Genomic DNA, 25,314 nt, shown 5'->3' with positions numbered 1-25,314 from the left:
GGCCGGCAATCGGTCACGTGTCTCTTCCGTGGAACTTGTACTAAATGGTCACATGATAAATGTCGTAAGTCATTTGTCAGTTTGTCACTCATACGAAAGTACCTAACCTATAAATCTATTACAACAAGCTACAAGCTACAAGAAAGAACGCGTACAAATTGCAACATAAACAATACCAAATCTTAAATATTCGATAAAAAGCTAGTTTTTCTCAATAAGTTAAACTTGTAACGTGTATTAACATCTCTGAATTGAAAATGTCGATCGGGGTTCCAATCAAAGTTCTGCACGAAGCCGAGGGGCACATAATCACATGCGAAACCATTACCGGCGAAGTGTACAGGGGCAAACTGATCGAAGCCGAGGACAATATGAATTGCCAAATGACGCAAATTACCGTAACGTACAGGGACGGCAGGATCGCTCAACTGGAAAACGTGTACATCAGAGGCTCAAAAATCCGATTTTTAATACTGCCCGACATGTTGAAGAATGCCCCAATGTTTAAGAAGCAAACAAAGGCCGGGGTAGCCGGCCGAGGCAAATCCGGTATTTTACGAGCTCAGGGTAAGTTCAGTTAAGGGGGTTTATTATTAATAATTGTTGTAATTGAAATTGTTTTGCAGTTGCCAGAGGTCGCGGTACAAGAGGGGGCCCGCCGGTAAGGGGGCGTGGAAACGCCCCATGGCAGAAGTAACGTGCAGGAGAGACTCTGGTATTCATACATTAATTTAAGTAATTTTTTTCTGATAAATTTCAATTCTTTCAAGGCTTATGGGTTGTTTATTGTCTTACCTTAATTATTTAAGTTAAACAGCATTAGAGATGTGATAGGTAATAAATCAACTACTACATTTTCCACAGTTAAGAGAAAAAAAAATTGACAATCAAACTCTTTCCCTACTCCTGAAAGTCCCAACTTTTGAAGGACCTATTTTCTATTCTAATATTTTTAATTAACTAAGTCTACCTAAATAACAAAGTAATAATACTGTTTAATCAGTAATTAACATTGAGATGGTTTAGTTTCTGGTACCACAAACCAAATAAACATCAAACCCAAAGCATTAAAGACAGCATGAAGAAAAAATGTCCCAGCATTCCCAATTGAATTAACTAAATAGGGATAGCAAAACGTGATGAGTAAAGCGGAAAACCAGCCGCACATTGCGGCAACCCCACTAGCAGCCCCGCGTATTTCTGGTGTAAACAACTCCATCAACAACACCCAAGGGATTGGACCAATCCCGAGAGCAAATCCTGTCATGAAAATGGCCACACAAAGAATTGGGATAATGTCAGGATCTGATTCGCTGGCGGACTGCAAGTAAACCGCCAAACCTAAAATTCCTGTTAGCATCGAACAGGAGGATAGCAGCATGAAAAATTTCCTACCGCGTATTTCGATAATTTTGACCAATAACATTCCTCCTAGAAGAGTTAGGAGATTAGGGGCAACTGCCGGTACTAAAGGATGAACGTCATTAGCTCCTGCAGCTTTGAAAATTGTCATAAGATTAAAAACCACGGCGTTTATGCCACAAAACTGTTGATAGGCAAAAACGCCCAAAGCGGAAACTAACGGTCTTCGGTAACGACGTTTAGTGAATAAATGCCTCAGGGAAGCTCCCACTTCGTGTTCCGCCAAATGCTTTTGCAGCTGAATTAACTCTTCTGATACCTGTTCCTCATCACCTCGGTAGAACATTAAGGACCGTCGAGCTTTGCCAAAACGCTCCTCGGCTACCAAGTATAAAGGAGTCTCGGGGATAAAAAGTATAGCCAAGGCCGCCCCACCACTTGATAGAGTTAAGGCCACCCCCAGCCCCACCCAACCAGTCACAACCCCCACCAAGTTAGTGTACAATATGCCGAGGGTGAGCAGGACACTGAATAACGACCCCAATTTGCCTTGTAAGGGTTTCTCCACCACTTCAGCTATATACATAGGAGCTACAACGCAACTGCTACCCAAAGCCAGACCAGCAAACAGTCTAGCTACGATCAAAACCATTACATTGGTAGCACACGCGATTAGAATGTAATTCCCTAAATATAAAACACTGATCAGAAGCAGTGTGAGTTTCCTGCCAAACAGGTCGGCGCACTTTCCTGAAGGAATTGCGGATATTAGAGCCCCAAGCATCAAAGTTGCTCCTACAGCTGCTTGTTCCAAGGTGGTCACGTGAAATCCTGGAGGAATTTCTGGAAATGTTTGATTTGTGACATTGGTTGTGATTGTAATGTACTGCATTGCAGGGGAGGTCCAGGCCAGTACAGTACCGGCACCAAACCCGTTAAGAGACGCTACAATTTAGAGTGTTAATATAAATTATAGAGAGTTAAATTAGCACAATTACCTGCAATACCACCGATATATTGGTTCCTATTCTTTTTGGTGACCCTTATCTGCTCAATCACCATAAGTTCGTTGGGAAATCGTTCCCCAACTTGTAAAGTGTCCATTTTGTCCGCAAAAGACTATACACATATAATTGCACCACGCAACTAGTTGAGCAAGGTGTTTTATCGCAGTTTTAAGATGGGATTATCCTGGATTATAAATATGTTGTACATTTAAATTTGTTTGGTTTATAATGCAAACAGATTATAATAACTGGAAGATTAATAATCCTGTCCTTGAACTTAAAAAAAAACTACATTTTACGCCCTGACTATACCAAACAGTATTCTGGGCAAGTTTGACGTAGTAGAATGTTTCTGTCCTTCATTTAGCCTGTTAGAGAAAGTGAAAGACAGTTATAGTATTTTAGTCCGAGAGTGTTTTTCAATTCACTTTTAACTGGTGATTAACATGAAAATTGCTCTTATAGGACCCTTAATAATGTTTCTGACCAGCTCAATAACCTAGAGTACTCTATAAAGTCAATGTGGTGCGTATTTAGATATCTTTATTGTGCCACCATAAAAAAACGCGGTGAAGCCAAATACGCTGCCTAAATGTGTTATGTAAATTCATAATTTGGTCACGATGTAGGTAACGTCAATGTAAATATCTAATATTTTACTATTTCAAAAACATTAAGATTGGGGCATTGTGGCAGTCCAAAATGTCGCTGATGATGCTTGCTGAAAATCGAAACGTTGGATTTGGAGAATCATCATGCGGAGTAGCTGCAAAAAAGCTTCAATCCCTGTATTCATACACGCTTGCTGTGTTTACAGTTAATACATAATAAATTAATTTTTAAAAAGGAAAGAAAATCCAAAAAAATGTAGTTCCTGCCAAAATCAAAACCTATTTGACGTCAACGTGTATCCGTCTTTTATTGCTACACTTTGACAATACAGAGAAAAAGAGATGGAAAATGTCTAGAGCTTGACATTTTTTTTTTAAGGTTATGTTCAGTCTTCAACCATCTATTTAGCGTCACGTGACATATATTGTAGTGATTGGTCACTGCCCATGTGATTAGAATTATTTTAACAAAATTCACATTGTTTACATTTTGTGGCGGTTTATATCTGTTTATCACCACAACTGAATTCCTACAATTTGGTTAAATTGCAAGTATTTAATATCATAAAACAGACTGAATTCAAATAACGACTTACTGCAGATTCATTCAGCATGTCTAAAGATTTCTCAGACCTGTTGCAAGAGGCTGAAAGGCTTACCAATGAACTGGAAGGAACTGCAGACCTACCCAAAGTGGAAAGGTCCCTCAAACAAGTCCTGGACGACTCCAATGACCTGTATTCCCGAGTGGCTCAGTCAGGTTCTAAGGATATTCAAGCGTAAGTTATCTGGACTTTGCTTTGTAAGCTTACTAAAAGGTTATTATTGTAGAAACCTACTGTTGGGTTCAAAAGGCATAGACCTACCTAAAATAGTGCAGAAACTAGAGTCGATCAGTAATAAGCGTACATTCGAACCCATACAACCCCTGGATAACTTAGATATAGAGAACATACTGAAAAATGAAGTCCGCAATAAAATACTTGAAGTTTTTGACTCCAGTTATAATGCTGTAAGTTTTTAACAGTTAAAATACTGAGTAGCCCTAATTTTGATGTTTAGGTTAAAAAAGCAACTTTTGAAAATGCCTGGAAACATCAGGAGGCTGAATGGAAACAAGAAAAAATCAAGATCCTAAACTCATTAGGTGGGCGTTCAGGTTTGCCAATAGAACTTGGGAAGCACCAGAGCATTTTGATTCAGAAGCCTTCAGCACCACTGTCACACATGGGCGCTGAGGAGTCGATTTACGCTTCAAAAATACTGGAATACAACACTGATTTGGTGAAAGGCATGCCTAAAACCAATTTGGTCAATGTCTTTTATGGGGCTACTAACCAATTCAAAGATTCTGTAAGTAATACTGGTGTTTCTAGGTAGGGTTTTTATTAATGATTGTGGGGGTTTGGTGCAGAAAGTGAATGACATGTGGGAAATTATAAAGTATATGATTCAGTTGTCTCCTTTTCCACAATCTGAAGATCCTATAATAGGGAGGTACAGTAAACCAATTATTCAGGACTTGGTGGCACAAGGAAAGAAGTATTTGGAAGATAGGTAACTTATTGGTTTGATTGGAAGAGATTAAATGATGGAAAAAACATTTTTTTGTAGATACAAAACATTTATGAATAATATTGTAAACGAAAACTTGGCGCAAGCGTCTAGAGGCGGCATTCCCGGTACTTATCCATTAGTACGCAGTTTTGTAGGGTTGCGATTCCAAGGAGAATATTTGGGCTTAAGGGATGGAGTTATTGACGAGAGGCCATTATGGCCCATGGTTAGTATTGATTGTTTAATGAGTAATTTAATTCTCATCATTTAATGTTCAAATTGACAACGGTAACCATCCTTTAAGGTGTACTTCTGTTTGCGTTCTGGTGACCTCTCAGCAGCTATTTACTGTTTGAAAAGAAGCGGACTAGCCGAATTTGGCGAAATTCTCGCCGTGTTGGAAGCCAAACTGGCCGATCCCCATAATCCGGATATTGCAAAACTAGAAGAAAATATCCGGTTTACTTACCGGCGATTCATCCGTAACGAAACTGATCCTTTCAAGCGTATCGTGTGGTCAGTTTTGGGCTGTTGCGACATCAGCGATGAACACTCTGAAGTTGCCAGGACCGCCGACGATTATTTGTGGTTGAAATTGAGTTTGGTGCGGGTGGATTACGCCGCCAAGGATGATTGTATCAATTACAACAATTTGCAGGTTGGTTTCGTTGTTAACCTTAAAAGTTAAGTGTTTCTACTGTTCTTGATGTAGCAAATCATTTTGGAAGAGTGTGGAGAGAGCCATTATGACGCTTTCAACCAACCTCATTTGTACTTTCAAGTTTTGGCTTTAACTGGACAATTTGAGGCCGCAATTGAGTTTCTATCTAGAGTACCCAAATATAAAGTACATGCAGTGCATATGGCTATTGCCTTGAACGAACTATACTTGCTTGGAGGGCCGCAAGACACCAGCGCCCCACTAAGTAAGTATTAGGTGTACCGGTATGAAATGAGCGTTTTCTTGTGAAAATGAAACACTAATTTTGAATGGGAAAGTAAAAAAAAATTATTCGAAGTATTGACCATTGCTTTCTACACATTTTGACCACCTTTCTGGCAATTTGTGGATACCACGCCAATAGAAATGTTCGTCTTTTGAAGCAAACCATTCAGACACCCAATTTTCGACTTCTGCGTAGGAATCGAAGTGCTGCTTTGCCAATGCGTGTCCCATCGATGAAAACAAATGGTAGTCGGAAGGGGCCAAGTCTGGTGAATTCGGCGGGTGGGGTAGCAGCTCCCAGCCAAGTGCTTTGATTGTTTCCAGAACCGTTTTTGCTTTGTGTGCAGGTGCATTGTCGTGTAACAAAATTACTTTGTCGTGTCTTCTGGCCGTTTCTGGTCGTTTTTCGATCAATGCATGGTTCAAATTTAACATTTAACATTTCTGCCATTTGCTTTTGATTCAAAGTATCATCTTCATCCAATATTGCTTGCAGTTCGGCGTCTTCAAACTTTTTTGGTGGTCTTCCACGTTCTTCATTTCTCACATCAAAATCATTATCTCTGAACTGTTGAAACCCTCTTTTGCATGTTGCTTCTGATAGAGCATGATCACCATATGCCTCGACAAGCATTCGATACGACTCTGCAGTACTTTTCTTCAAATGGAAACAAAAAATCAATGCTTTCCGCAAATCATCACTTTCCGGTATAAAATTTGCCATTTTCAACACAATAAAAAAATATGATGTTGTTTGTTCAATGACTGGAAGGTTATTGGTTATGTTTGACAGATGTCATACCAACCAAAGAGAAAAAAAAATAAGGCCCGTTCACAACGAATAATCCCTACCGACACAATTGTATCCTAACGCTCATTTCATACCGGTACACCTGGTAAATAAACAGTGTAACATAAAAATTTGTGTAAAGTCTTTATAGATCCAGCTGATCCAAAACCAGCCCGTCGTCTAAACTTGGCTCGTTTGATAATGATTTACGTGCGCAATTTCGAGTTCAGTTGCCCTAACGAGGCCCTACACTATTTCTATTTGCTGCGGAATCACAAAGATTCGGAGGGGCGTAGCCTGTTTAAAATCTGCGTGACTGATTTAGCTCTCGAGACAAAAGAATACGAAAAGTTGTTGGGTAAAATGCTGCGCAACGGTGTGCGCACTAAAGGACTGATCGATCAGTTTGTCGATTCCAACATCTCCGCCGACAGCGTGGCCGAGTTGGTTGGCACAACGTTGGTGCGGAAAGGCTTGCATGAAGAAGCAATCGATATTTTTGACATCGCTAATGTTAGTCCCAAAACTCTGTTTTGCGTCAAAATGCTAAATGTAATCATTGCAGAATCAGGAAGAGATTCTAAAACATCTTTGTTCGTTGCTGTCACAAGTGGTGCAAATGCAAAGTGAACCCGGATCCCTCAGAGAGCGTCTGCAGGAAAAAACCCTCACTTTTGCTACTCGGTATAGTAGAGAAGGTTTGTTAGGTCAGGGAAAAGTCTGAAGATGACTTGACATGCAAAACTTTTATAGGTTTTCGTTGCTCAGGACCTTTAGTCAACTCCTTTCTGAGTCTTAGAGAATTGTTGGCATTCTTTGATTTATATCATGGCAAAGAGTACCCACAAGCCTTGAAGGTAACTTAAATACTTTTTTATTACGATGAATTTGTGAAACTGTTTCAATTTTGATACAGTTGTTGTCTGATCTTCGCCTAATCCCATTCACGCAAGCCGAAGTAGTGGACAGGGTCAAACAGTTCAAAACACTCACAACAGACCTGGCAAAAGTTATTCCAGACGTTCTGTTGGCCACAATGAACATGCTGTTTGCGCAGTATCAAAAAATCAGGGCCAGCACCGAATACATTCCACGTCACTATGATACGTCAGCTGATTTGGTAATACTTTCTTGAAATGTATATTTCTTAACATTAATTTGTTGGATTGCAGCAATTGGCTAACTTGAGGCAACAAGCTAATGCTATCACAAACTTTGCGGGAATGTTGCCTTACCGGATGCCAGGTGACACTAATAGTAGATTAGTGCAAATGGAAATTTTGATGCATTAATTTATATTCTACTTTATTGTGTTAGTTTAAACTAATCCAAGTTCAATAAATGTTGTTTCACCTTTGGTCTGATCAAGAAGTGTTACCACAGTCTAAAGATATAACATAACCAGTCCGATCACTCTCCGAAAATCGTAAAATTTACCTCACCTTGCGTCCCGCCTAAAGTCGACTAGCCAAGCTAGAATCTAATATTGGCAATGACTAACTGAACATTGTGTGTAATTGTGGGATAAAGACGGGCGAAATTTCGTATGTTACGTTATTTGTGCTGCAGCGTTTATTTTCTTGTGACTTGTTTTAATGAACGTAAACATGGCTACCAATGGGTATTATTGTTCTGTAGATGATGGTTGTGTCAATTCTCTCTCTTTCTGTCTTGAAAATAAATGCTGATTCGCTTATAGAATTCTTTCGGTAATACCCCCGTATAATACTTCCCAGAGAAAACTTTGTAAGTTTGCCTGAGGGACCCTCGTATTCGTAAAGTAAAGTGATTTACGACCGGCCGCAAAAAAAGCCGGCTTTTGCGACAGTCTAACCAGAAGTGATCCTACTGGTTAGACTATTTTTATACTGTGGTGTTACTGTAATTTTTTGGGTATTTAATGAATAATTGTAAGACTGTGTAAATTATACTTAATACGAGCAGGCACAAAAAACTGTACTTATATCTAAAAAAAGGTTTTTATCACAGACGTAATTAACGTGATTGAAAAAACGAGACTGCTACTTATTTAACCTATTTTTTTCTAGACGTAGATGCGCCTGTTCCACCCTTTTTAGCTGCGCCACTGGTCGAGGGTTGGGCAAAATTGTATTTCGCTTTCAAACGTTCTCTGATCAGTAAACCCCTGATCAACTTTTTCCAATTCCCGTAAACGCGTTTATCAGTCTTTTCTTGTTCTTTCCTTTCGAGTTCGTCTTGTTCCTGCAAATTCAAAACAAATAGTGGAAAAAGCACACTTGATTCGCTACGACACTAACAGTTTCCCAAGCGGAGATTAGCTGGTCCTCAAATTCTTGACAGACCACGAACCCATCGTAGATGGGATGACTCCAACCGCCGTGGAAATCGAAACCCACAATTGCGGCAGCGCAATCGATGTTTAGTTGTCTCGCCACTTTATTTAATCCGGGCACTAAATGGAGAATTCAGTTTTAGCTGTCAGAATGTGATAGAACGAGTGAAAAAAGTCACAGTCCTAAGTTTAAGTTAAAGTACGACTTTAAAATGATTACTTACACTTAAGATGGACACACCCTTTGGGTAACATGGATGGTTTGAACAAGTCCACGTTTCCGAAGGCGTTTCGTGGTACAACGCCGTTTTGGGCGGTGGGCGGAACATAGTCCTCCACCTGCCATGGTCCGAATATTTCCAATAATTGATCGGTGATTACTTGATTCGACAACTGTAAAACACTCCATTATCAGGACAGATTTTTTCTGACAAATTTAGTCTATGTAAATTGAGGGGGGGAAGACTCGTAGCGACTTCTGGGTAATTTCAAAATTATACAAAGAAATCAGTGAGATGAATAATCATTAGAAATCAATGAGCTAGACAAGAGATGATGTAACTGGACAGTCACAAGATATCAATCAGTCATTTTGATATAATAATCATGTCAACTGCCGCATGACGTTTCGTTCATTATGGCATCTTTGTTTAACTCAATGATTTCTAAGGGATCTCATCATCCTAATTTTATTTAATTTTTGGTCTGTAGGAATAACAACCACAAACATCATCTCGCTCATTGTGTATTGCTTACCTTATCCCACTTGGGTCGAGCCTTGACAATTTTATAGGGTTGTTCACCCAGCTTGACAACTTTGGCCTGTTTCAACCAAATGTCCCTGGAATGCAGGGTAAAAACGCACCCTCTCGGATACACGGCCTCACCCCGTATAAAGCCCAACGTTGCGGGTTCCGGTGGATAAATTGCCTCGAACTTTAGTAGATGGCGCTTCAACGCGTAGAGTGGATGATTTTTGTACCTTGACATTATAGATAACACGTCAATTTAAAGTTTCTTCTGATGTTAATTGAAGACTTAACTTACTCTGCTATACTTTTAGGTAAAGGTTGATCCAATTGTTGCTTGGCCAGATCCTCGTCCTCCTCCTTGTCCCTGGGGGTGGACATTCCCCTGAACGGTTTGATCGACTCTGCCCACCATTTCCAGTCCACCCGTAATTTTCTGGTAACAGTGTTGAAATTCGGACAATATCTCTGGGTCACGTCCTTAATTTTACTGTTGTTGTCCCACGCCACTACGTAGCATATGGGATGGGTGGCGCGTTGCTGTAACACAACTGTCTTGAAAAGATACACTTTTGTAGGGATGTCAAGTGTTTTCCATTATAGTTAATTTTAGTAGGGTTGTATATGTAATAATTAGTATATTAATAGTATTATTTCATAAACTTTAAAGGAGGTGAAAAAAAGTGGTAGGTGGGATAAAAGTTGTTGTTTTTGGTTGTTGGTTGTCAAGAGAAACTTTGAATGAGAGCTGGGAAGTCGTCAATTTTCTAGAAGTTAGAGGGAAATCACAGTATTGAAGATCTGGGGCCTAATTCTCGAAAGCAGCGAACGAAAATCTCAGAAGTGTTGATAGAATGTGACAGAAGAAGCTGACAATAACGAGTTCCTGTCACATTCTACAGGTCTTTCTCTTGATAACTCCCTTCCCTCGTTTTGAGAATACGAACCTTAGAAAGAGATCTTAGAAAGCTTACTGGGACTAATATAAGCCGATTTTGTAGAGGGTCGGTTCCAGAAGTGGTTGAATTTGTAACCAAGGAGATCTCCGGGCTGTTATGGAGGAGCAGCCCTCTGCAGTTCGAAATTTGGTCAACTGACGGGGTGTTATGAACTGTTTTGGCAAAAAGTATTAGGTGTAAGCAGTTTGTTTATAAAAAAAAATTGTATTATCATATATTTAGGTTTTTTTAGGTAGAAAGTAAGTTAGATAGGTTTAGTTATTTACCGGAAAAATAACTTGGCATCCCTAAAATAGGTTTTTATTCAAAAATACAGGGTGATCCAGTTTTAAATGTCAATAATTCACCAATCGATAGCCCATCAAAAAATAAGTTGGCACGCAGTATGTCATTTTCCTGAAGAACGCTTCCTAAGGAAAACACAGACCTCCAAAATTCAGTTTTGAAAATCTTTTTTTTTGCTACAACTGTCAGACAGTCAGACTAATTTTATTCTAAAAATTAAAGTTTTAGACTAATATCGTAGCATTTAATGCCAAAATTGTTTACTTTCATCAATGAAGAGTCTGAAACTTAACTTTTACTATAAAAAATAGTTTAAAATTCGATTTTTAAGTCTTAAAGGACAGTGAAGCGTCTAGAAGTCAAATTAATACTGACAAAGCATGAAATGGCATAATTAAGCCTACGAAAAATGTAAAAATAGTTTTTTTTAGTCTGCTATGTCAAAAACTTGGTGATGATAAGCCTAAAACTCAATTGCCCAAGCTGAAAGCAGTTTCAAAGCCCTAAAAATAGTCCAGAGTTCTAAGAAAATGAAAAGCAAAGTAAAAAAACCTGAAAAGTTAGGTTTCAAGTCAATTTTTATGAATCTAATATAAATATCCTGTATTTAAGACTATTTTCAAGACTAAAATATTGAAATGTATTTTCAAATTATGAAAACTTACTTCAAATGTAAAATTTAAGCTTTTGATGTCACTTTTCATTAGTTCAGAGTCACTTTTTGGTGTCGCAAGTCAAGTTGAAATGTGTGAATTTGTTGTAAAAAATTCTAGATAAAGTAGTTTTTCATGGCTACAAGTCAGTTTTCACAAGTTTTTCAACTTATCTGACTACAAAGATAGTTTCTAAGCGTCTCAAGTAAATTTTCACAGTATCAAAGTAAATTTACTGGTTTCTAAGTCAATTTTCAAAACTAAAGTCTTTCAATTTGTCTGGAAACTGTGAAAACTGGCTACAAAGACATTTTTTAAGCTTCTTAAGTCAATTTTCACCATTTTCAAGACAATTTTTGGGTCTTTAAACATAATTACTCAATTTTGTCGTAAACAAAACTTTAAATCAGAGTTTTGTAAGAGATACTTATTTTGTCAAATTGAAAAAGTAAAAAAAACGCAAAATTTTGAAAAATATCCAGTGACATAGAATATAAGACAGAAAAATGAAAACCATCTTTTTGTATTTACACCACTGGATAGTTTCGATTAATGGAAGTATTAATTTCATATGTATTTGTTCTAAATTTGATTAAAATTGCTCCAGCGGTCTGACAGTTATGACAAGAAACTGATTTTTTATACTGAACATTTATGGACTGTATTTTCCTTGGGAAGCATTTTTCAGGAAAATGACATAATATGTATGTTAACTTATTTTTTGATGGGCTATAGAATGGTGAATTATTGACATTTAAAACTGGACCACCCTGTATATATTTGTTTTAATTTATTTAAATTTTCTCTATTTACTGCATCAGAATGAACGGTCATGGTAAGTCTGATGCCAGTTATAATGGTATTATCATAAAAGTTGGAAAAGAGGTGGATTTGGGTGAATCTCATCTTCAACTTCAACAACAACTAACACTGACATCAAACTCGTTTGAATTTACCGCTAGTTCTTGGACGCAATGCACTCGTCCGGACACTACGTCCACGCTGATCCACTTCTCTTCAGACTCTAAGAACACTTCGACCCAAACGTCCTGTCCCTCTTTTTTCTTTTTGGTGCCGTTGTCTTGCAATTCGGGTTTAACCTGTACACGACGTTTGACTTTGGTTTTTGGGGCAAACTCCTCCTCACTCTCTTGGTGTTTCTTTTTTATTGGTTCAGACACGTAATCGCTATCTTCAGACTCATCAAATTGCTTAGGTGGTTTTCTTTTGTTTGCCAGTCTAATAAGAAAATAATGTTTGTCAAAACTATCAAACACAGCTTTCTCACTAATTATAGCTCACCTTGTACGATGAACCTCTTTTTGTCTGGAAATCCCATCCTTGACCAATCCAACCACAATTTCTTTAACCTGATCAGATTTTGCTTTTTTCTGTTTAGCGTCTTTCAACTTTTTCAGGTCGGTCGAAGCCTGGTCAAGTTTCTTTTGAAAAGAAACGGTCCCGGCTGGTTCAAACTCGCTGTCCGAATCCGAATATTGTTGGTTCGCTAGATTTTTCAACACTTTTAAGTTTGGACGTTTTTCTTTAGGTTTTTGCGAAGCACTTTTGGTTACTTTGAGATTCTTTAGATTCGGTTTGGTCGCATTTTCAGTGGCTCCGTCGAGTTGGACTAGTTCCGTTTCCGAATCGTCACTGGAATCAAACAGACCGTCAAGTTGAACAATTTTGGTTTTTGTGGCTTTGTTAATTGAATTCCTGGCGCTTCTTCTGGTTGGCGCAGTTGGTTTTTTTGTTTCTTTGGAGGTTTCTGGTTTGTTTTCTGCTTCTAAATTTCCCGTGCTTTTAACACGTCTTTTAGGTTTTACATCCAATTTTTCAGCTTCTTTTTGCACTTTTACTGGCTTGGGACTTGAATTCTCTGCACTTTTGGAACGTTTAGCAGCAGGTTTAGCTTTTGCTGCGGTGACTTCCAACTTCTTTACTGGCCTGGCTTGAGTAACTTTCCTTGCACTATCCAAACTCGGTTTGATTTGACTTTTCTTTTTAATGGGAGTGGCTTTCTGTACAGTTATTTTAACACTGGAGGTTCCAGATTTTGTTTTTCCTTTATCAGCCTGATCGTTTTTACTGCCAACATAGTGAAGATCACTAGCAGGCGGTCTTAAAGGTTCTACTTGCAAAGACAGGACCAGCCTGGTTTGTACCCCAAAAGACCTTAACAAAGTCACAAAAATAATTGCCAACATTTTATTATCTTTAACTTCTTTCTTTTTCATTTGTTCCAAAAGACTCTCATCTAGAGGCAAAGTTTTCTTTCCCTTAAGTTTCTCAGTGGTTTTAACAGTTTTTTTAAACCACCCTAGAATTTGTTCCAAGTAAGCCAAATCGGTGCGATCGGAAGGGAAACTTTTTTCAGAAGGCATTAAGGACAAAGCTGTAGCCAAAATTTCAGTGCCGTTGATGATGGAGTTAACAAAATTGCCATGGGCTAACCAACATAATAAATGCACTTTATGCACAAGAACTTGATTTTCTTTACGTATTCGATTTAGACGTCTTTTCATCGCCGCCAAAAAGTCAACACCTGGAATTCAAAAGAAACAATCTATGACTTGCTTCCTGTACTCTAAGTAGTTGTAAATAGCACTCATTGTGTCTGTTAATGTCTATAAAAAGCTGCATTATGATGAGTGTGTAAGAAAGCCATAAGGAACAATATTTCAACAAAATTACTTTAAGAAGGTACCTAATTAATCCTCATCTTCATAACTAATTAAATTTTGGTTTTAAATACCACAAAAACTACTTACCTTTCTTCTTCTTGACATTTTCAGGTAACTTAACAACAATCTGCAGACCTTCAGCAGGCACCAAACTCTTCACCTTATCTACTGCCTGAGATTTATTCTTAATTTCCTCCCAACCCTCTTGCTCTGAGTCACATGACTCAAAGTCACTGGAATGCAAATCAGCTGGGGTCAAGTGGTGCTCTGCAGCCAATTTGCTTTCCCCCGCCGTTAGCAAATGTAGTATATCAGTTTGAGTGTCAGTTTTCTGTTTCTTACAGGCCTGATACTTTTCGACATGTTTCCTTGCTTCTTCGATTTGTTTGGTGTAGTTTTGGAATGAATTAAATTGGGTTAGGACTTCAGGTTGTTGAGCTTGATGGTTGATTGGAGATTCTTCAGGATTTGAGTCAGAGTCACTCAACCTTGAAGGCCCTAAAATAATTTTTAATAGACAATTAAAATGGAATAAATTACAGGGATGAAACCTACCCTCAGTTTGGACATTAACAGGTTGTGTGGTTGCATTAGGTTTGAAGAAATCAGAGTTCAGATCTAACTTTTCGGGCTTGTGTAGGTAATTTTCAATGTCACTCTCTGAGGATGAGGATTCTTCTTTATTGACATTGTTATTGCTTTTTGATATGGGAGATTTCTTGAGTGGTTGCTCATCGCTGTCGCTACTGCTGCTTTCTACGTATTTTTTCAAGCTTCTCCTAGTGCGTTTCATAGTGCTATTTTAAATTTTACAACTAATTTTGGCGCTTAATTTTTTTCCAGCTTGGGAGATATGCCAGTACTAATTTTAATCTCGAATTAATATGTTCTGATATGATAACAACTCTTTTAAAATTTTTAGTAGTATTGCGCAATCAACGATAAATAGTAAATAATAAATCACACAATTACAATTCAAATCAAAACATTCAAAATTAAAGTTCTCAAGATTTTTGATTAATTTGATTAATGAGTGATTGACTGATTGTTGATAAGACTTGCGATCGAGTATTGAGGTTAGGTATTGTCCTCTCACGTGATTAATGGTATTCGATCTCCCTATTACTCACGTGATTCAAAATATAGTTTCTAATTCATGGATATATTTACTTCATCACGTGAGCGATTGACGAGTGTAGTACGCTTACTCTCGTGACTATACATAAAGGAAAATGTCAATTGTCAAAATGTTTTTAAAACTACTTGATCCGCGATCCACAATCGACGTATCATTACGATTATCACGGCCGCCATTTTTATTACACCTATGTACACCGTTGTTGGTTGATGAGCGTATGTTGGTGTGTTGTCTATTTGGGGCTGTTTTGAGGCATCGCCTCTTTGTACAATAGGCGTTTGAGTGTACTTGGAGTGTGTCTGAACTGATTTAGCTGAAAGAGAATGTCGATCGAGTATTTGCAAGTGGCAGAGGATGAGGGCGAGGAGCCGATCGAGTTGCCCACCGAGGACGACGGCACGCTGTTGCTGAGCACGTTGGCGGCCCAATTTCCGGGCGCTTCGGGCCTCAAATATCGCAATCCCGAGAATAAATCCGTGAGGGGCGTGAGACTGAATGATGGCCGGTTGCATCCGCCCCCCGACGGGGGTTGGGGCACCCACATTTATTACTGTGTGTTTCCAAAAGGTTAGTATGTGGTTATTGAACGTATGTGCGCCCCTCTTATGAGAAAATGTGTATTTTATGGCAAATATAATGGAGTGTAATGGTAAAAATGAGTAGAGACAGGATTGACAAAATGACATTTTGATTGTTTTGTTTGAAGAGTTTGGTCTAGTCTACATGTTTGTAGCACGTAAAGAAGGCAGTATTTCTGACTCCTTGCTAGTAATAATAATATTATGTAGTATGTGGTGTTAACTGGCATTTTAATATATAAGTGGTGTGTTTGAATGCTTAAGCTGGATTTATAAACTCTGTTATTCCCGTTGCTCGTAATTCGTTGTTCGTGATTGGCGCTGTTCCGAAAATAACACATAGGGATTCGCACGCATACATTTATAAACCTCGGTTATCGCGTTGCTCATACTTTCCATTGTTGCTGGCCGTTATTCTCTGTTGTTCTCATTTAACCAAATTTTATTTCTGTTGCTGGTGATTCGCAATTCAACCAATGAGAGTGCTTAAAGAGATCAGATGATATTGACATTTCCAACGTCAACACAAAATTATTAAAATATGTCAAATGTCAAATATATCTGACCAATCAGAAACGAACAACTCCAACAACCAGTAACACAATATAAATTGATTAATCTGTTAACACACGAACAACCGGTCCGAGCAACGAACTACGAGTAACGTGGAAACGACGCGAATTACGAGCAACGGGAATAACAGAGTTTATAAATCCAGCTTTATGATTAAAAGCTAACAACTTGCTGCACTGGCTTTCAGATCTCAGATCAGAGTCTATGGACCAAGCAGATTGAATGTGACGTCCTATTGACGTAGTTTGACAGTTGGTCAATTTGTGGTTTTGTCAAATTACGTCATTGTGACGTCACATCACTCCATGGAGTGTGAAAACAAATGCGGCCTTGAGTATCTCAATATAAAATTTGCTTTCAGACAATATTCAGAAGCTTTATCTATCTACCACCAATCACTTTGAGAGTGGTCTGTTATTTCTACAACTGTCAAATTATTTGTTATAGATGACTGATTTTGACTAAATCATTTGAGTCAAGATGTCAAGAAAGTAACTAAAAACTAGAACTAAAAAAAATGATAGTCTAGAGTATATGCAAGAGTTGTGTTACATGCTATTAAGGAACTTACAATGGTTTTGTTTCTAGCAATGTAACTTTGGTAATGTTTCCTTGGGAATCTATCCCATTGGAACAGTTGTAAACTTCAGGGTTTGCCTTAAAAAACAAACAAAAAATAGGTATAGAATGTAGGATTAATGAGGCTAATGAGTGTTTTCCTGTCTCTGTTAAGTTTGGGTTAATTAATGCATTTGTTCACAACAAATTTGAGTTAGATGAAGTAAAATGATTACTCCCGCAAACCAGAGAGCTGAAAAGGTAAAACATCAAACATTTTTGATGTTAAAAGCGGTAAAAATAATGAAAAAGTCAATAAAAAACCATAAAAATATCAAATATTCAATAAATGACTTTCATTGGGTTTGCCTTGTGAATAGAGTATAGAAAAGAAAACAGTGGGTTCATTTCTTCTAGAAAACAAACGTAAAAGTGATGACAATCTGGAAAATTCCACTGCAAAAACAAAGCGCATGGAAACGAAACTGCGATGTACCGACTTAATTGTTCTGGGCCTGCCTTGGAAAACTACGGAACAGTACTTACGCGAGTACTTTGAAACTTTCGGTGAAGTGTTAATGGCTCAAGTATGTCTTGACATTTTTGTTAATAAACCCAGAAACTAAACTGGCATTCTCAATGGTTGCAGGTAAAAAAAGACCCTAAATCCGGTCAATCAAAAGGCTTTGGCTTTATCAGGTTTGCCTCATACGAATCGCAGATGCGAGTGTTGGCTCAACGACACATGATTGACGGTCGATGGTGTGACGTCAAAGTCCCTAACTCCAAAGTAACATATTTTTCTAAAGTCATAAAATCATGGATCTAATGGCTGCTTGTAAATTGTAGGAGGGTCTTATCCAACAAGTTCCTTGTAAAGTGTTCATTGGTCGTTGTACTGAAGATTTGACCGCGGACGATCTCAGGGAATACTTCGGCAAATTCGGTGAAGTTACTGACGTATTCATCCCGAAACCGTTTAGAGCGTTCAGTTTTGTGACGTTTCTCGATCCGGAAGTGGCGCAAAGTTTGTGCGGCGAAGACCACATCATTAAAGGTATTTTGATTTCCTATCCAATCAGCTATTTAAACTTAATTGTTTTTCTAGGTGTTTCAGTGCACGTGTCTAACGCTGCCCCAAAATCCGAGACCAGAACATCAAAACACGGTTACGACCATAGAGGAGGCGATATGAGATTGCATGGTCCTAATAGAGGTCCTCCAGGCGGTCCTGATGGTCCTGGCGGCATGTACCCCCAAAGGTAGTTTGTTTACAAAAAATAAAAATAGTTATTTACGCGGTATTTATTTTTGGTTAGGTATAACGGTCCCCCCGGACCAAACCAAGGTAATTGGGGCAACCAAGGAGGTCCTAGAGGAAACTTGGACATGCCAAATTTGCAAGCTTTAGGTATGCTCACTAATTGATTTTATTGTGAGAGTGTATTTTTTTTTATTATTGGTAATTTAGTGCATCTCCTTTCTCCTGAGTCCTTTATTTCCTCAAGTTCTACTACGAGACTTACCCAAAATCCAGGTAATTTTTTGTCAATGCTCAAGGCTTATTAAACCTTGTTAAACCACTTGGTATACAGTGTGTTGTGTATTTTATAGGTTACAGCACGCGACCCAGGAATGTAACATGAAATATTCAAAGTTTAGCAAAAGACCTGACTTTCTAATCAGTTTATATTTAATTAATAATAATTTAGTAATAAAGTCGGTTCTATCCTTAAAAATCCAATTTCCTTCATACAAGATAAGTAACCCAACAATTACCTAGTTTTTGTTTGTATTAAATCTACATGTTGAGGGTAGTATTAGACATAAAGTTGACGTTGAAGGTATAACGGGCCAAGGGGGACAGAATAACAATCAAGGCGGCTGCAATCCGTTAGGTTTGGGGCTGAATTTGGGAGCCTTGCCGATGAATCCCGCTCTAGTAGCGGCCGCTTTGAACCAAGCCAGCTGGGGCCTCATTGGGAACTTGCAGAACCAACCGGAACCCAATTTCAATCAAGGTTTCAGTAATGGACCCAACAACAATACAGGTAAGACATTAAATTCTTTGATTTTCGATGGTTTTGTACTGAAAATTGTTAGTGTTTTTTTCAAACTGTTAGTAGGCAATTTTGCAGGAAACAATCAAGGAGGTGGCAACCAAGGAGGTGGAGGCGGGCCCGGCTTCCTCAACTGGATGTCAACAGGAGGCGGCGGTCCGAGCGGAGGCGGTCAAGAGGGCGGACAATGGCCAGCCCGACCTCCACCCGGCCAGAACCAGGACAAAAATTTCCTGAAATACGACTAGGGAAGGGCGACCGTCTTGCAGACGGTTGGCGAAGTAGTCCGGAGGTCTGTCACTTCTTTATTGGTGAGCTTTTAATTAATTAATTTAATAAATAATTTGTTGTGCATTTATGTGGTCAAAAATGCTGAAACATCACAAAATAGTTTCAGAGGAAAGATGGCAATAAAAATGTGTTTACACAAAGTTCAGTTATAGTCTGTTCAGTTACTGTTGCGTCACGATCACCAGCAAAAAAACGTATGTCAGTCATTAAATGTGACATTGGTTCAAGGCAAGAGCTAAAATAAATTATATAGTATATGACCAACCAAAAATTGATGATGAAGAAAACACGAGAAAAAGCATTTAAGCAGTTAAAAAATGTTTAATTGTAAGTGGTCACTATAATAATTATTAACATTTTTTTGAATCTAAGAAGGGCCATCATTTTACACTTAATTCCTTATAAGTAATTTTCCATAACTTGATAAAGTATGACAGTCACTTCTTTAAGTATTAATGTAATTAAAATTTTGATTAAATCTCTTTTCAAGCCTTTGATGACTTAGTGAAGAACGCAAATTTGAGGTACTAAACCATAATTAGAATATACATTGTTTAAATTGCTAACTAATTTCATGCCAGATTAATATTCTAACACTGTCAATAATATCCTTCTTTGATACATGTTACAAAAGGTAATTAATCATTTCTGTTGAGAGTTTTATATTAAACAAGCATTGCAAACATTGGATTATAGCTTGTTTGCCATTCTCATTGGGGTCAAAGTTTATATACCAAAAATTTTTAGAAGGTTTTCAGTAATATTTAGAGAGCTGTGGCACTTCCAAATGGTTCTAGAGGACTTTGACAATTTAAAATATGTCTGGGAAGGTTTAAGACACTTGTAGAGGCTCTGGCACTTTTTAGAAGGTTGTCAATAGCATTTAGAAGTCTATGGCACATTCAAAACGGTCCTAGAGGCCTCTGGGAAGGTTTAACACCTTTGTAGAGGCCTCTGACACTTTTCAGAAGGTTGTCAATAGCATTTAAAGGACTATGGAACTTTCAGAATGGTCTTAGACGTCTCTGGCAATTTAAAACAGTTCTGGGAAAGTTTAAGACAATTGTAGGGGGCTCTAGAGCTTTTCGAAATGTTAGTAGCATTTAGAGGTCTTTGGCACATTCAAAATGGTCCTAGAGGCCTCTGGCACTTTTTAGAAAATTGTCAATAGCATTTAGAGGTCTATGGGACTTAGAAAAATAGTCCTAGAGGCCTCTGGCAATTTAAAACAGTTCTGGGAAAGTTTAATACAGCTGTAGAGGGCTCTAGAGCTTTTCGGATTGTTCTCAGTAGCATTTAAAGGTCTTTGGCACATTCAAAACGGTCCTAGATGCCTCTGGGAAGGTTTAACACTTTTATAGAAGCCTCTCGCACTTTTTAGAAGGTTGTCAATAGCATTTAAAGGTCTATGGAACTTTCAAAATAGTTCTAGACGTCTCTGGCAATGTAAAACAATTCTGGCAAAGTTTAAAATCGTTGTAGAGGGCTCTGGAACTTTTCAGAAAATTCTCAGTAACATTTAGATGTATTTGGCAAATTCAGTGGCTTGTGGCAATTTAAAACAGTTCTGGGAAAGTTTAATACAGCTGTAGAGGGCTCTAGAGCTTTTCGGATTGTTCTCAGTAGCATTTAGAGGTCTTTGGCACATCCAAAACGGTCCTAGAGGCCTCTGGGAAGGTTTAACACTTTTGTAGAGGTCTCTGACACTTTTTAGAAGGTTGTCAATAGCATTTAATGGTCTATGGAACTTTCAAAATGGTCTTAGACGTCTCTGGCAATTTAAAACAGTTCTGGGAAAGTTTAAGATCGTTGTAGAGGGCTCTGGAACTTTTCAGAAAATTCTCAGTAACATTTAGATGTCTTTGGCAAATTCAGTGGCTTGTGGCAATTTAAAACAGTTCTGGGAAAGTTTAATACAGCTGTAGAGGACTCTACAGCTTTTCGGAATGTTAGTAGCATTTAGAGGTCTTTGGCATATTCAAAACGGTCCTAGAGGCCTCTGGGAAGGTTTAACACTTTTGTAGAGGCCTCTCGCACTTTTTAGAAGGTTGTCATTAGCATTTAAAGGTCTATGGAACTTTGAAAATCGTCCTAGACGTCTCTGGCTATTTAAAACAATTCTGGGAAAGTTTAAGATCGTTGTAGAGAGGGCTCTGGAACTTTTCAGAAAATTTTCAGTAATATTTAGAGGTGTCTGGCACTTTCAAAATGGTCATTTAGTCAAGATTTAAGTGTTAGAGACTTCTGGCACTTGCTTGAAGTGTTGAATGAGATAAGGGATATGGCGCAACAGTCAGAAGTCACTAAACAGAGATTTCAGTGTTTGACATACTTTTTACATTCTAGATGAGTAAAAATAACCGGAGCGATGGTACCGATCAAAGTGTCACGACGTTAGCAGTCGTGCAGCGCCCCCACTCGGCGTCACGCCCACTAAACCATTAAGAGGTGAACAAAGTTTGTTTCTTTCAAGTAGATTAGTCGTGTTTGTCGTGTTTGATCAACCGAAACAAAAGAAGTTTAAGCAAATTTTGGTATCGGTTTCAAAAAAAAAAAAACTGTATGCATGTTAGCTAATTTGAATTTGTTTATTAGAGAAAAAGGGCCTGACTGGGCGTTGCCAAACTGTGCAAACAAAACTCAATCTTGCTGTGATATGCGTGTGGTGTGCTAATTTGCTTAAACATCTTTCGGCACTGTTTTCCTTTTAATTGCAACCTAGCTCGTTGTGACACGTTTTCCGGAAACTCTTTTACTCTCTTACTCTAATCTCCTTTTAGAGTTGTATTATAGTGTGTAACCGTAGGTTTAGACTGTATATTTATAAACGAGTGTTATTTTTCGTCTTTAAGTGCAAATGTAAGCAGTAAGAGCGCGGTATGATGATGATGGGACAGTTGTTGGTGTTTTTTTTTTCTTTTTGTGTATAAAATATGTAAGAAAGGCAGCGCGCGTTAGTTGTGGACTGAAACTGTTTACGCAATATAAAGTAGATTTATATAGAGATGTGTCGTATGTTTAATTGTATCTTGATGCAAGAAAATAGATGCTGAAGACAGCAGCGTGATTGGAATGAGTTTTATTTCGGGTATGATGGATGGAAACGTCATCAATGTAAAACCACACGAAAAAAGAGCGAATACTATTTTATATGTGATTGTTGGATGGATTTGAGACGGACGGGGTGTGGTTAGATTGGGTATGTTTGTTTTTTATTGTTGTTATCCTGGTGAGTTTTAGGTATGTATTCCCTTCTGTTTTTAACCTTAATTAATCCTTACAATCCTTACTTTTTAAGTTGTATACTAACTTGTTTTAGAAGGTTTTAACGGTATGATTCAAATGACAGGAAGGTGTCCGGTTCCTGAGGATGGAGGAACTCAAACAGTGACACGACCCATCTCAGAAATTATGGATTTGACTTTGGTTATAATCCTACAGAAGCCTAAAATACACTTTTTGCAATTGTTTATTATTGTTTTATTTACAGGCAAGTTTATCTGTTATCCCTTTCTACAGTTTTTCTAGCTTCTTTAGACTTTTTTTCTCTGTAGCTGTACAATAAAAGTATTATTTTTTCTAGAAAATATTTAATAATATTAAATTGACAGTAACAAAACTATTATATACCAAAGAAAACATCTTATGCTAGAGGTTTATAGATTCGGGTGGAGGTGACATCTCCAGCTGTCATAACCTGCAACAAACCCTTAATTAGTGGCTGCGTCACAGCTGTCAAAATAACCGAATCGTCACCATTTTGATTTCGTCGTTGGTGAAAGTGCGGTCCAAGGTGCTGACAACTTTACCGTCCGCCCCCTTTTGCACCTCCTTGATGGTGTTCCCATCGATGGTGAAGGTCGACTTTACCTTCCTACCGTCTGCCGTTTCCAAATCCTGTTCCACTCCCGGCTGGAACTTGGTCGCCACATTTTTGAACGTCGAATTTGAGGTAAGAACGTATTCGTCACCTTCTTTGCTCAACTCCACTACTGGAGACACTGAGTTTCCTACTTTTCTGGTTATTAAGCCAACACCTAGACAAGAAAATTGTTATTAATGTTGATGATGGTGTTTAGTCAGAAACGTACTGGAATCTAGTTAATAGTGCGTTTCCACAGCTTGTTTTAATTCACGGGTGTTTCATAAGGCCTGTTTGCAGAGGCTACATTGGTTGAATTCTCACGTGGCTATGACATTTTCTGACTCGTTGGCCAATGGCTGATCCTATTTCTGATTATTATTTTGCATTCTAATATAATACCATGAAGAAAATTGCAGTAATAATACTAAATAGTATTTTTTTTCATATTTTTTAAGAATTACCAAAAAATTAGATTGGTTTTGACAATGGTTATGACTTTTAAACAGTTTTTGTCACGTGACATTTCCGCCATTTTAGCAAAGAAAGGTTCATTCCTGATACAGATATGTATAGATGGAGCTTTTTATACACAATCAAGTCCAGCCTAAACAAATTGGTGAGAACATTTGTTCTGGAAAGTACAACACACAGCAAACTAGTTTAAACAAGAAAATATGTAAATCCATGAAACTAGGTAAGCAAAACTGGTAAATAGTTCTTATGTTATTACCAAGAACATTCATTCAAAATTATTTTTGTTGCTCTCACAATGAAGGATGCTTTAAAATGTAACTCACATACCTGTTCATGTAACAAGTACCTAACAAGTTTACTGTACTAAAAAGCACTCGTACCTACCATTGAGTATAGTGTTGTAGTAAAATCATCCCACTTCAAAGTGTTCAACCACTGTTGAGTTAGATCCGGTTTTTTGTAAAGTAAAAAACTGACACGGTTGGGCTTTTTCCTGAATTGCTGTTACAATGTGGCTTGAAAAACTTATGAACGGCAGCAAACCAAAATAACTTACGCAAATAACCTCAAGTTTTGATTTTAAACCGTAAAAATTCGTCTAATCCTCAAAAAATTCAATTTCCACAATACAAACTGTCATCACTATTCCCGCCATATTGGAATTTTTGACAAGCACCTTCTAGGCTTTCTAGTATAGTAGGCGGTGTTTCACTCCAACCAGTTTTTTAAGGTCACGTAATTTTTTCCAGGCCATTTTGATTTGCCCTTTTCTAAACTTTATTTTATTTTTCTGTTCTGTCAAAGTTATACGTAACACAGGCCACACAATTCCGCCATTTTGGCCGCATTCGTTTTCAAGCTCCATGGAGCGAGCAGCGCGTTTTTGACGTCACAATGACGTAATTTGACAGTTGGTTAAATTATGCTTTTGTTCCATGGAGCTTGAAAACGAAATCTGTGGAAATTTTCTTTCACAAAAATTGAGCACATGTTTGCAAAAGCACCTTTGCTACTTTTGAGACACCCTGTACAACAAATTAGGTCACCTGTGCATTACTCATTTAATGTACTGTATAAGCATACCATAAAAATTAAGTGACTTGTTTTGCGGTAGGTCAAAGGTTCAATCCACTCATTAAACAAGTAAATACCATTTTGTATGAATAAGAGCGTCAATGTACAAAAATTGAACTTTGTACAGAATTAAAAATGATGAATGAAAATGCACCTAAATAAAATTATTACAGTAATTTATTGAAAATTGTTTTATCATTAATTTTTTAATTCATAACAGCCTCTGCTATTAGTGTTACCGTTATTTATCAACCTTGAACGTTATTGAACTGTTACCATGTACATAAAGATGATAAACGTGTTTACTAAAAACTAAAATAGACCGGCAAAAGACTGGAAAAACCATATTTACCTAAAGCCTTCATGTACTCGTCGAATTTCTCGCTGGTGGCCAGCTTGAATTTCTTGCCTAGTAGGGAATCCAACGCCATTTTTTCAAACTCAAATGCACACTAACTGTACGAAGTCGATTAAATACCGGTTAAGTGGTCGATGAACGAAAAGCAACGCTACGTGGGTATTTATCGTTCAAGTATGATAAATTTTAAGACCACCGGGTTCAAAGTCTGGACTGTGCGGTGGCTTATTATTGTGTGTGTACCGCACCAACGCTACTTTTACCCCCCCACTTGTTTTGTTGACCGGTTATTCACTCATATGAATGCAACGTTGTCATTTACTGGTTTAGTACTACCATGATTTTTCAGAAATTTTAAAAATAGATATTTTTTTATGTTGGAATGTTCATTGATACTTTTGCACAAGCCAGACAAATTTAACAATTGT

At 37.9% G+C, this 25,314-nt stretch overlaps 6 protein-coding genes and 1 long non-coding RNA gene across 12 annotated transcripts; 3 read left to right on the top strand and 4 right to left on the bottom strand.

Moving 5' to 3' along the window:
- The first annotated feature begins 120 nt into the window (after positions 1-120).
- Positions 121-773, top strand: SmD3 (small ribonucleoprotein particle protein SmD3). The gene is made up of 2 exons (XM_081975630.1): positions 121-567; positions 627-773. Exons 1-2 carry the CDS (start codon positions 258-260, stop codon positions 695-697), a joined length of 381 nt encoding a protein of 126 aa, XP_081831756.1. The 5' UTR covers positions 121-257; the 3' UTR covers positions 698-773.
- On the bottom strand, positions 761-3,054 carry LOC145726478 (facilitated trehalose transporter Tret1-like). The gene is made up of 2 exons (XM_081975586.1): positions 2,361-3,054; positions 761-2,307 (listed from the first exon to the last, which is right to left on the bottom strand). Exons 1-2 carry the CDS (start codon positions 2,464-2,466, stop codon positions 1,007-1,009), a joined length of 1,407 nt encoding a protein of 468 aa, XP_081831712.1. The 5' UTR covers positions 2,467-3,054; the 3' UTR covers positions 761-1,006.
- Positions 3,055-3,402: 348 nt separating this feature from the next.
- Positions 3,403-7,644, top strand: LOC145726463 (nuclear pore complex protein Nup93-like). 2 transcript variants are annotated; one of them, XM_081975555.1, is made up of 13 exons: positions 3,403-3,528; positions 3,582-3,759; positions 3,812-3,992; positions 4,043-4,333; positions 4,395-4,537; positions 4,595-4,763; positions 4,842-5,195; positions 5,250-5,463; positions 6,416-6,786; positions 6,839-6,971; positions 7,027-7,130; positions 7,190-7,393; positions 7,446-7,644. In XM_081975555.1, the coding sequence occupies exons 2-13, from the start codon at positions 3,593-3,595 to the stop codon at positions 7,563-7,565; spliced, it is 2,451 nt and encodes an 816-aa protein (XP_081831681.1). In that variant the 5' UTR covers positions 3,403-3,528; positions 3,582-3,592; the 3' UTR covers positions 7,566-7,644. The 2 variants fall into 2 exon arrangements, with proteins under 2 accessions (XP_081831681.1, XP_081831680.1); XM_081975554.1 differs by having other exon boundaries at positions 3,470-3,759.
- A 543-nt stretch (positions 7,645-8,187) lies between these two features.
- On the bottom strand, positions 8,188-14,945 carry Xpc (DNA repair protein complementing XP-C cells homolog). Of its 2 annotated transcripts, XM_081975547.1 has the most exons (9): positions 14,473-14,944; positions 14,005-14,415; positions 12,536-13,778; positions 12,190-12,472; positions 9,635-9,876; positions 9,344-9,569; positions 8,812-8,980; positions 8,553-8,707; positions 8,188-8,496 (listed from the first exon to the last, which is right to left on the bottom strand). In XM_081975547.1, exons 1-9 carry the CDS (start codon positions 14,708-14,710, stop codon positions 8,308-8,310), a joined length of 3,156 nt encoding a protein of 1,051 aa, XP_081831673.1. In that variant the 5' UTR covers positions 14,711-14,944; the 3' UTR covers positions 8,188-8,307. The 2 variants fall into 2 exon arrangements, with proteins under 2 accessions (XP_081831673.1, XP_081831672.1); XM_081975546.1 differs by having other exon boundaries at positions 14,005-14,945.
- Positions 14,946-15,211: 266 nt separating this feature from the next.
- Positions 15,212-22,182, top strand: LOC145726479 (TAR DNA-binding protein 43-like). 4 transcript variants are annotated; one of them, XM_081975587.1, is made up of 9 exons: positions 15,212-15,622; positions 17,182-17,351; positions 17,414-17,554; positions 17,614-17,821; positions 17,873-18,026; positions 18,084-18,175; positions 18,609-18,815; positions 18,888-19,135; positions 21,462-22,182. In XM_081975587.1, the coding sequence occupies exons 1-8, from the start codon at positions 15,379-15,381 to the stop codon at positions 19,070-19,072; spliced, it is 1,401 nt and encodes a 466-aa protein (XP_081831713.1). In that variant the 5' UTR covers positions 15,212-15,378; the 3' UTR covers positions 19,073-19,135; positions 21,462-22,182. The 4 variants fall into 4 exon arrangements, with proteins under 4 accessions (XP_081831713.1, XP_081831717.1, XP_081831716.1 ...); XM_081975590.1 differs by having other exon boundaries at positions 15,213-15,622; positions 18,903-19,135; XM_081975589.1 differs by having other exon boundaries at positions 15,213-15,622; positions 18,891-19,135.
- Positions 20,431-21,492, bottom strand: LOC145726509 (uncharacterized). Its single transcript, XR_014177610.1, has 2 exons — positions 21,358-21,492; positions 20,431-20,975 (listed from the first exon to the last, which is right to left on the bottom strand). It is a non-coding gene; the product is annotated as an uncharacterized LOC145726509 (long non-coding RNA).
- Positions 22,183-22,685: 503 nt separating the features above from the next.
- LOC145726497 (putative fatty acid-binding protein) lies at positions 22,686-25,273 on the bottom strand. The gene is made up of 3 exons (XM_081975624.1): positions 24,881-25,273; positions 22,872-23,152; positions 22,686-22,812 (listed from the first exon to the last, which is right to left on the bottom strand). The coding sequence occupies exons 1-3, from the start codon at positions 24,957-24,959 to the stop codon at positions 22,759-22,761; spliced, it is 414 nt and encodes a 137-aa protein (XP_081831750.1). The 5' UTR covers positions 24,960-25,273; the 3' UTR covers positions 22,686-22,758.
- Positions 25,274-25,314: the final 41 nt, after the last annotated feature.

The sequence above is a fragment of the Ips typographus genome, linkage group LG3, assembly GCF_016097725.1.
Source record: "Ips typographus isolate SLU linkage group LG3, UJ_Ityp_2.0, whole genome shotgun sequence".
Lineage (NCBI taxonomy): Eukaryota > Metazoa > Arthropoda > Insecta > Coleoptera > Curculionidae > Ips > Ips typographus.
Note: the sequence above shows the minus strand (reverse complement) of the source record. Positions and strands in the feature narration are given on the sequence as shown.

What these genes read in the sequence shown, in the direction of transcription:
- SmD3 (XM_081975630.1), top strand. Translation starts at nt 258, where the DNA reads ATGTCGATCGGGGTTCCAATCAAAGTTCTGCACGAAGCCGAGGGGCAC. An exon ending in CGGTATTTTACGAGCTCAGG is followed by an intron (nt 568 to 626) that starts GTAAGTTCAGTT and finishes ATTGTTTTGCAG; the next exon opens with TTGCCAGAGGTCGCGGTACA.
- LOC145726478 (XM_081975586.1), bottom strand. Translation starts at nt 2,466, where the DNA reads ATGGACACTTTACAAGTTGGGGAACGATTTCCCAACGAACTTATGGTG. An exon ending in ATATATCGGTGGTATTGCAG is followed by an intron (nt 2,308 to 2,360) that starts GTAATTGTGCTA and finishes TCTAAATTGTAG; the next exon opens with CGTCTCTTAACGGGTTTGGT.
- LOC145726463 (XM_081975555.1), top strand. Translation starts at nt 3,593, where the DNA reads ATGTCTAAAGATTTCTCAGACCTGTTGCAAGAGGCTGAAAGGCTTACC. An exon ending in AGAGGCCATTATGGCCCATG is followed by an intron (nt 4,764 to 4,841) that starts GTTAGTATTGAT and finishes CCATCCTTTAAG; the next exon opens with GTGTACTTCTGTTTGCGTTC. An exon ending in ATATTTTTGACATCGCTAAT is followed by an intron (nt 6,787 to 6,838) that starts GTTAGTCCCAAA and finishes TAATCATTGCAG; the next exon opens with AATCAGGAAGAGATTCTAAA.
- Xpc (XM_081975546.1), bottom strand. Translation starts at nt 14,710, where the DNA reads ATGAAACGCACTAGGAGAAGCTTGAAAAAATACGTAGAAAGCAGCAGT. An exon ending in CTCGACCCAAGTGGGATAAG is followed by an intron (nt 8,981 to 9,343) that starts GTAAGCAATACA and finishes AGTGTTTTACAG; the next exon opens with TTGTCGAATCAAGTAATCAC. An exon ending in TAATCTCCGCTTGGGAAACT is followed by an intron (nt 8,497 to 8,552) that starts GTTAGTGTCGTA and finishes TTGAATTTGCAG; the next exon opens with GAACAAGACGAACTCGAAAG.
- LOC145726479 (XM_081975587.1), top strand. Translation starts at nt 15,379, where the DNA reads ATGTCGATCGAGTATTTGCAAGTGGCAGAGGATGAGGGCGAGGAGCCG. An exon ending in GTGAAGTGTTAATGGCTCAA is followed by an intron (nt 17,352 to 17,413) that starts GTATGTCTTGAC and finishes CAATGGTTGCAG; the next exon opens with GTAAAAAAAGACCCTAAATC. An exon ending in GGCGGCATGTACCCCCAAAG is followed by an intron (nt 18,027 to 18,083) that starts GTAGTTTGTTTA and finishes ATTTTTGGTTAG; the next exon opens with GTATAACGGTCCCCCCGGAC.
- LOC145726497 (XM_081975624.1), bottom strand. Translation starts at nt 24,959, where the DNA reads ATGGCGTTGGATTCCCTACTAGGCAAGAAATTCAAGCTGGCCACCAGC. An exon ending in CGAGTACATGAAGGCTTTAG is followed by an intron (nt 23,153 to 24,880) that starts GTAAATATGGTT and finishes TTTCTTGTCTAG; the next exon opens with GTGTTGGCTTAATAACCAGA. An exon ending in CCAACGACGAAATCAAAATG is followed by an intron (nt 22,813 to 22,871) that starts GTGACGATTCGG and finishes GGTTTGTTGCAG; the next exon opens with GTTATGACAGCTGGAGATGT.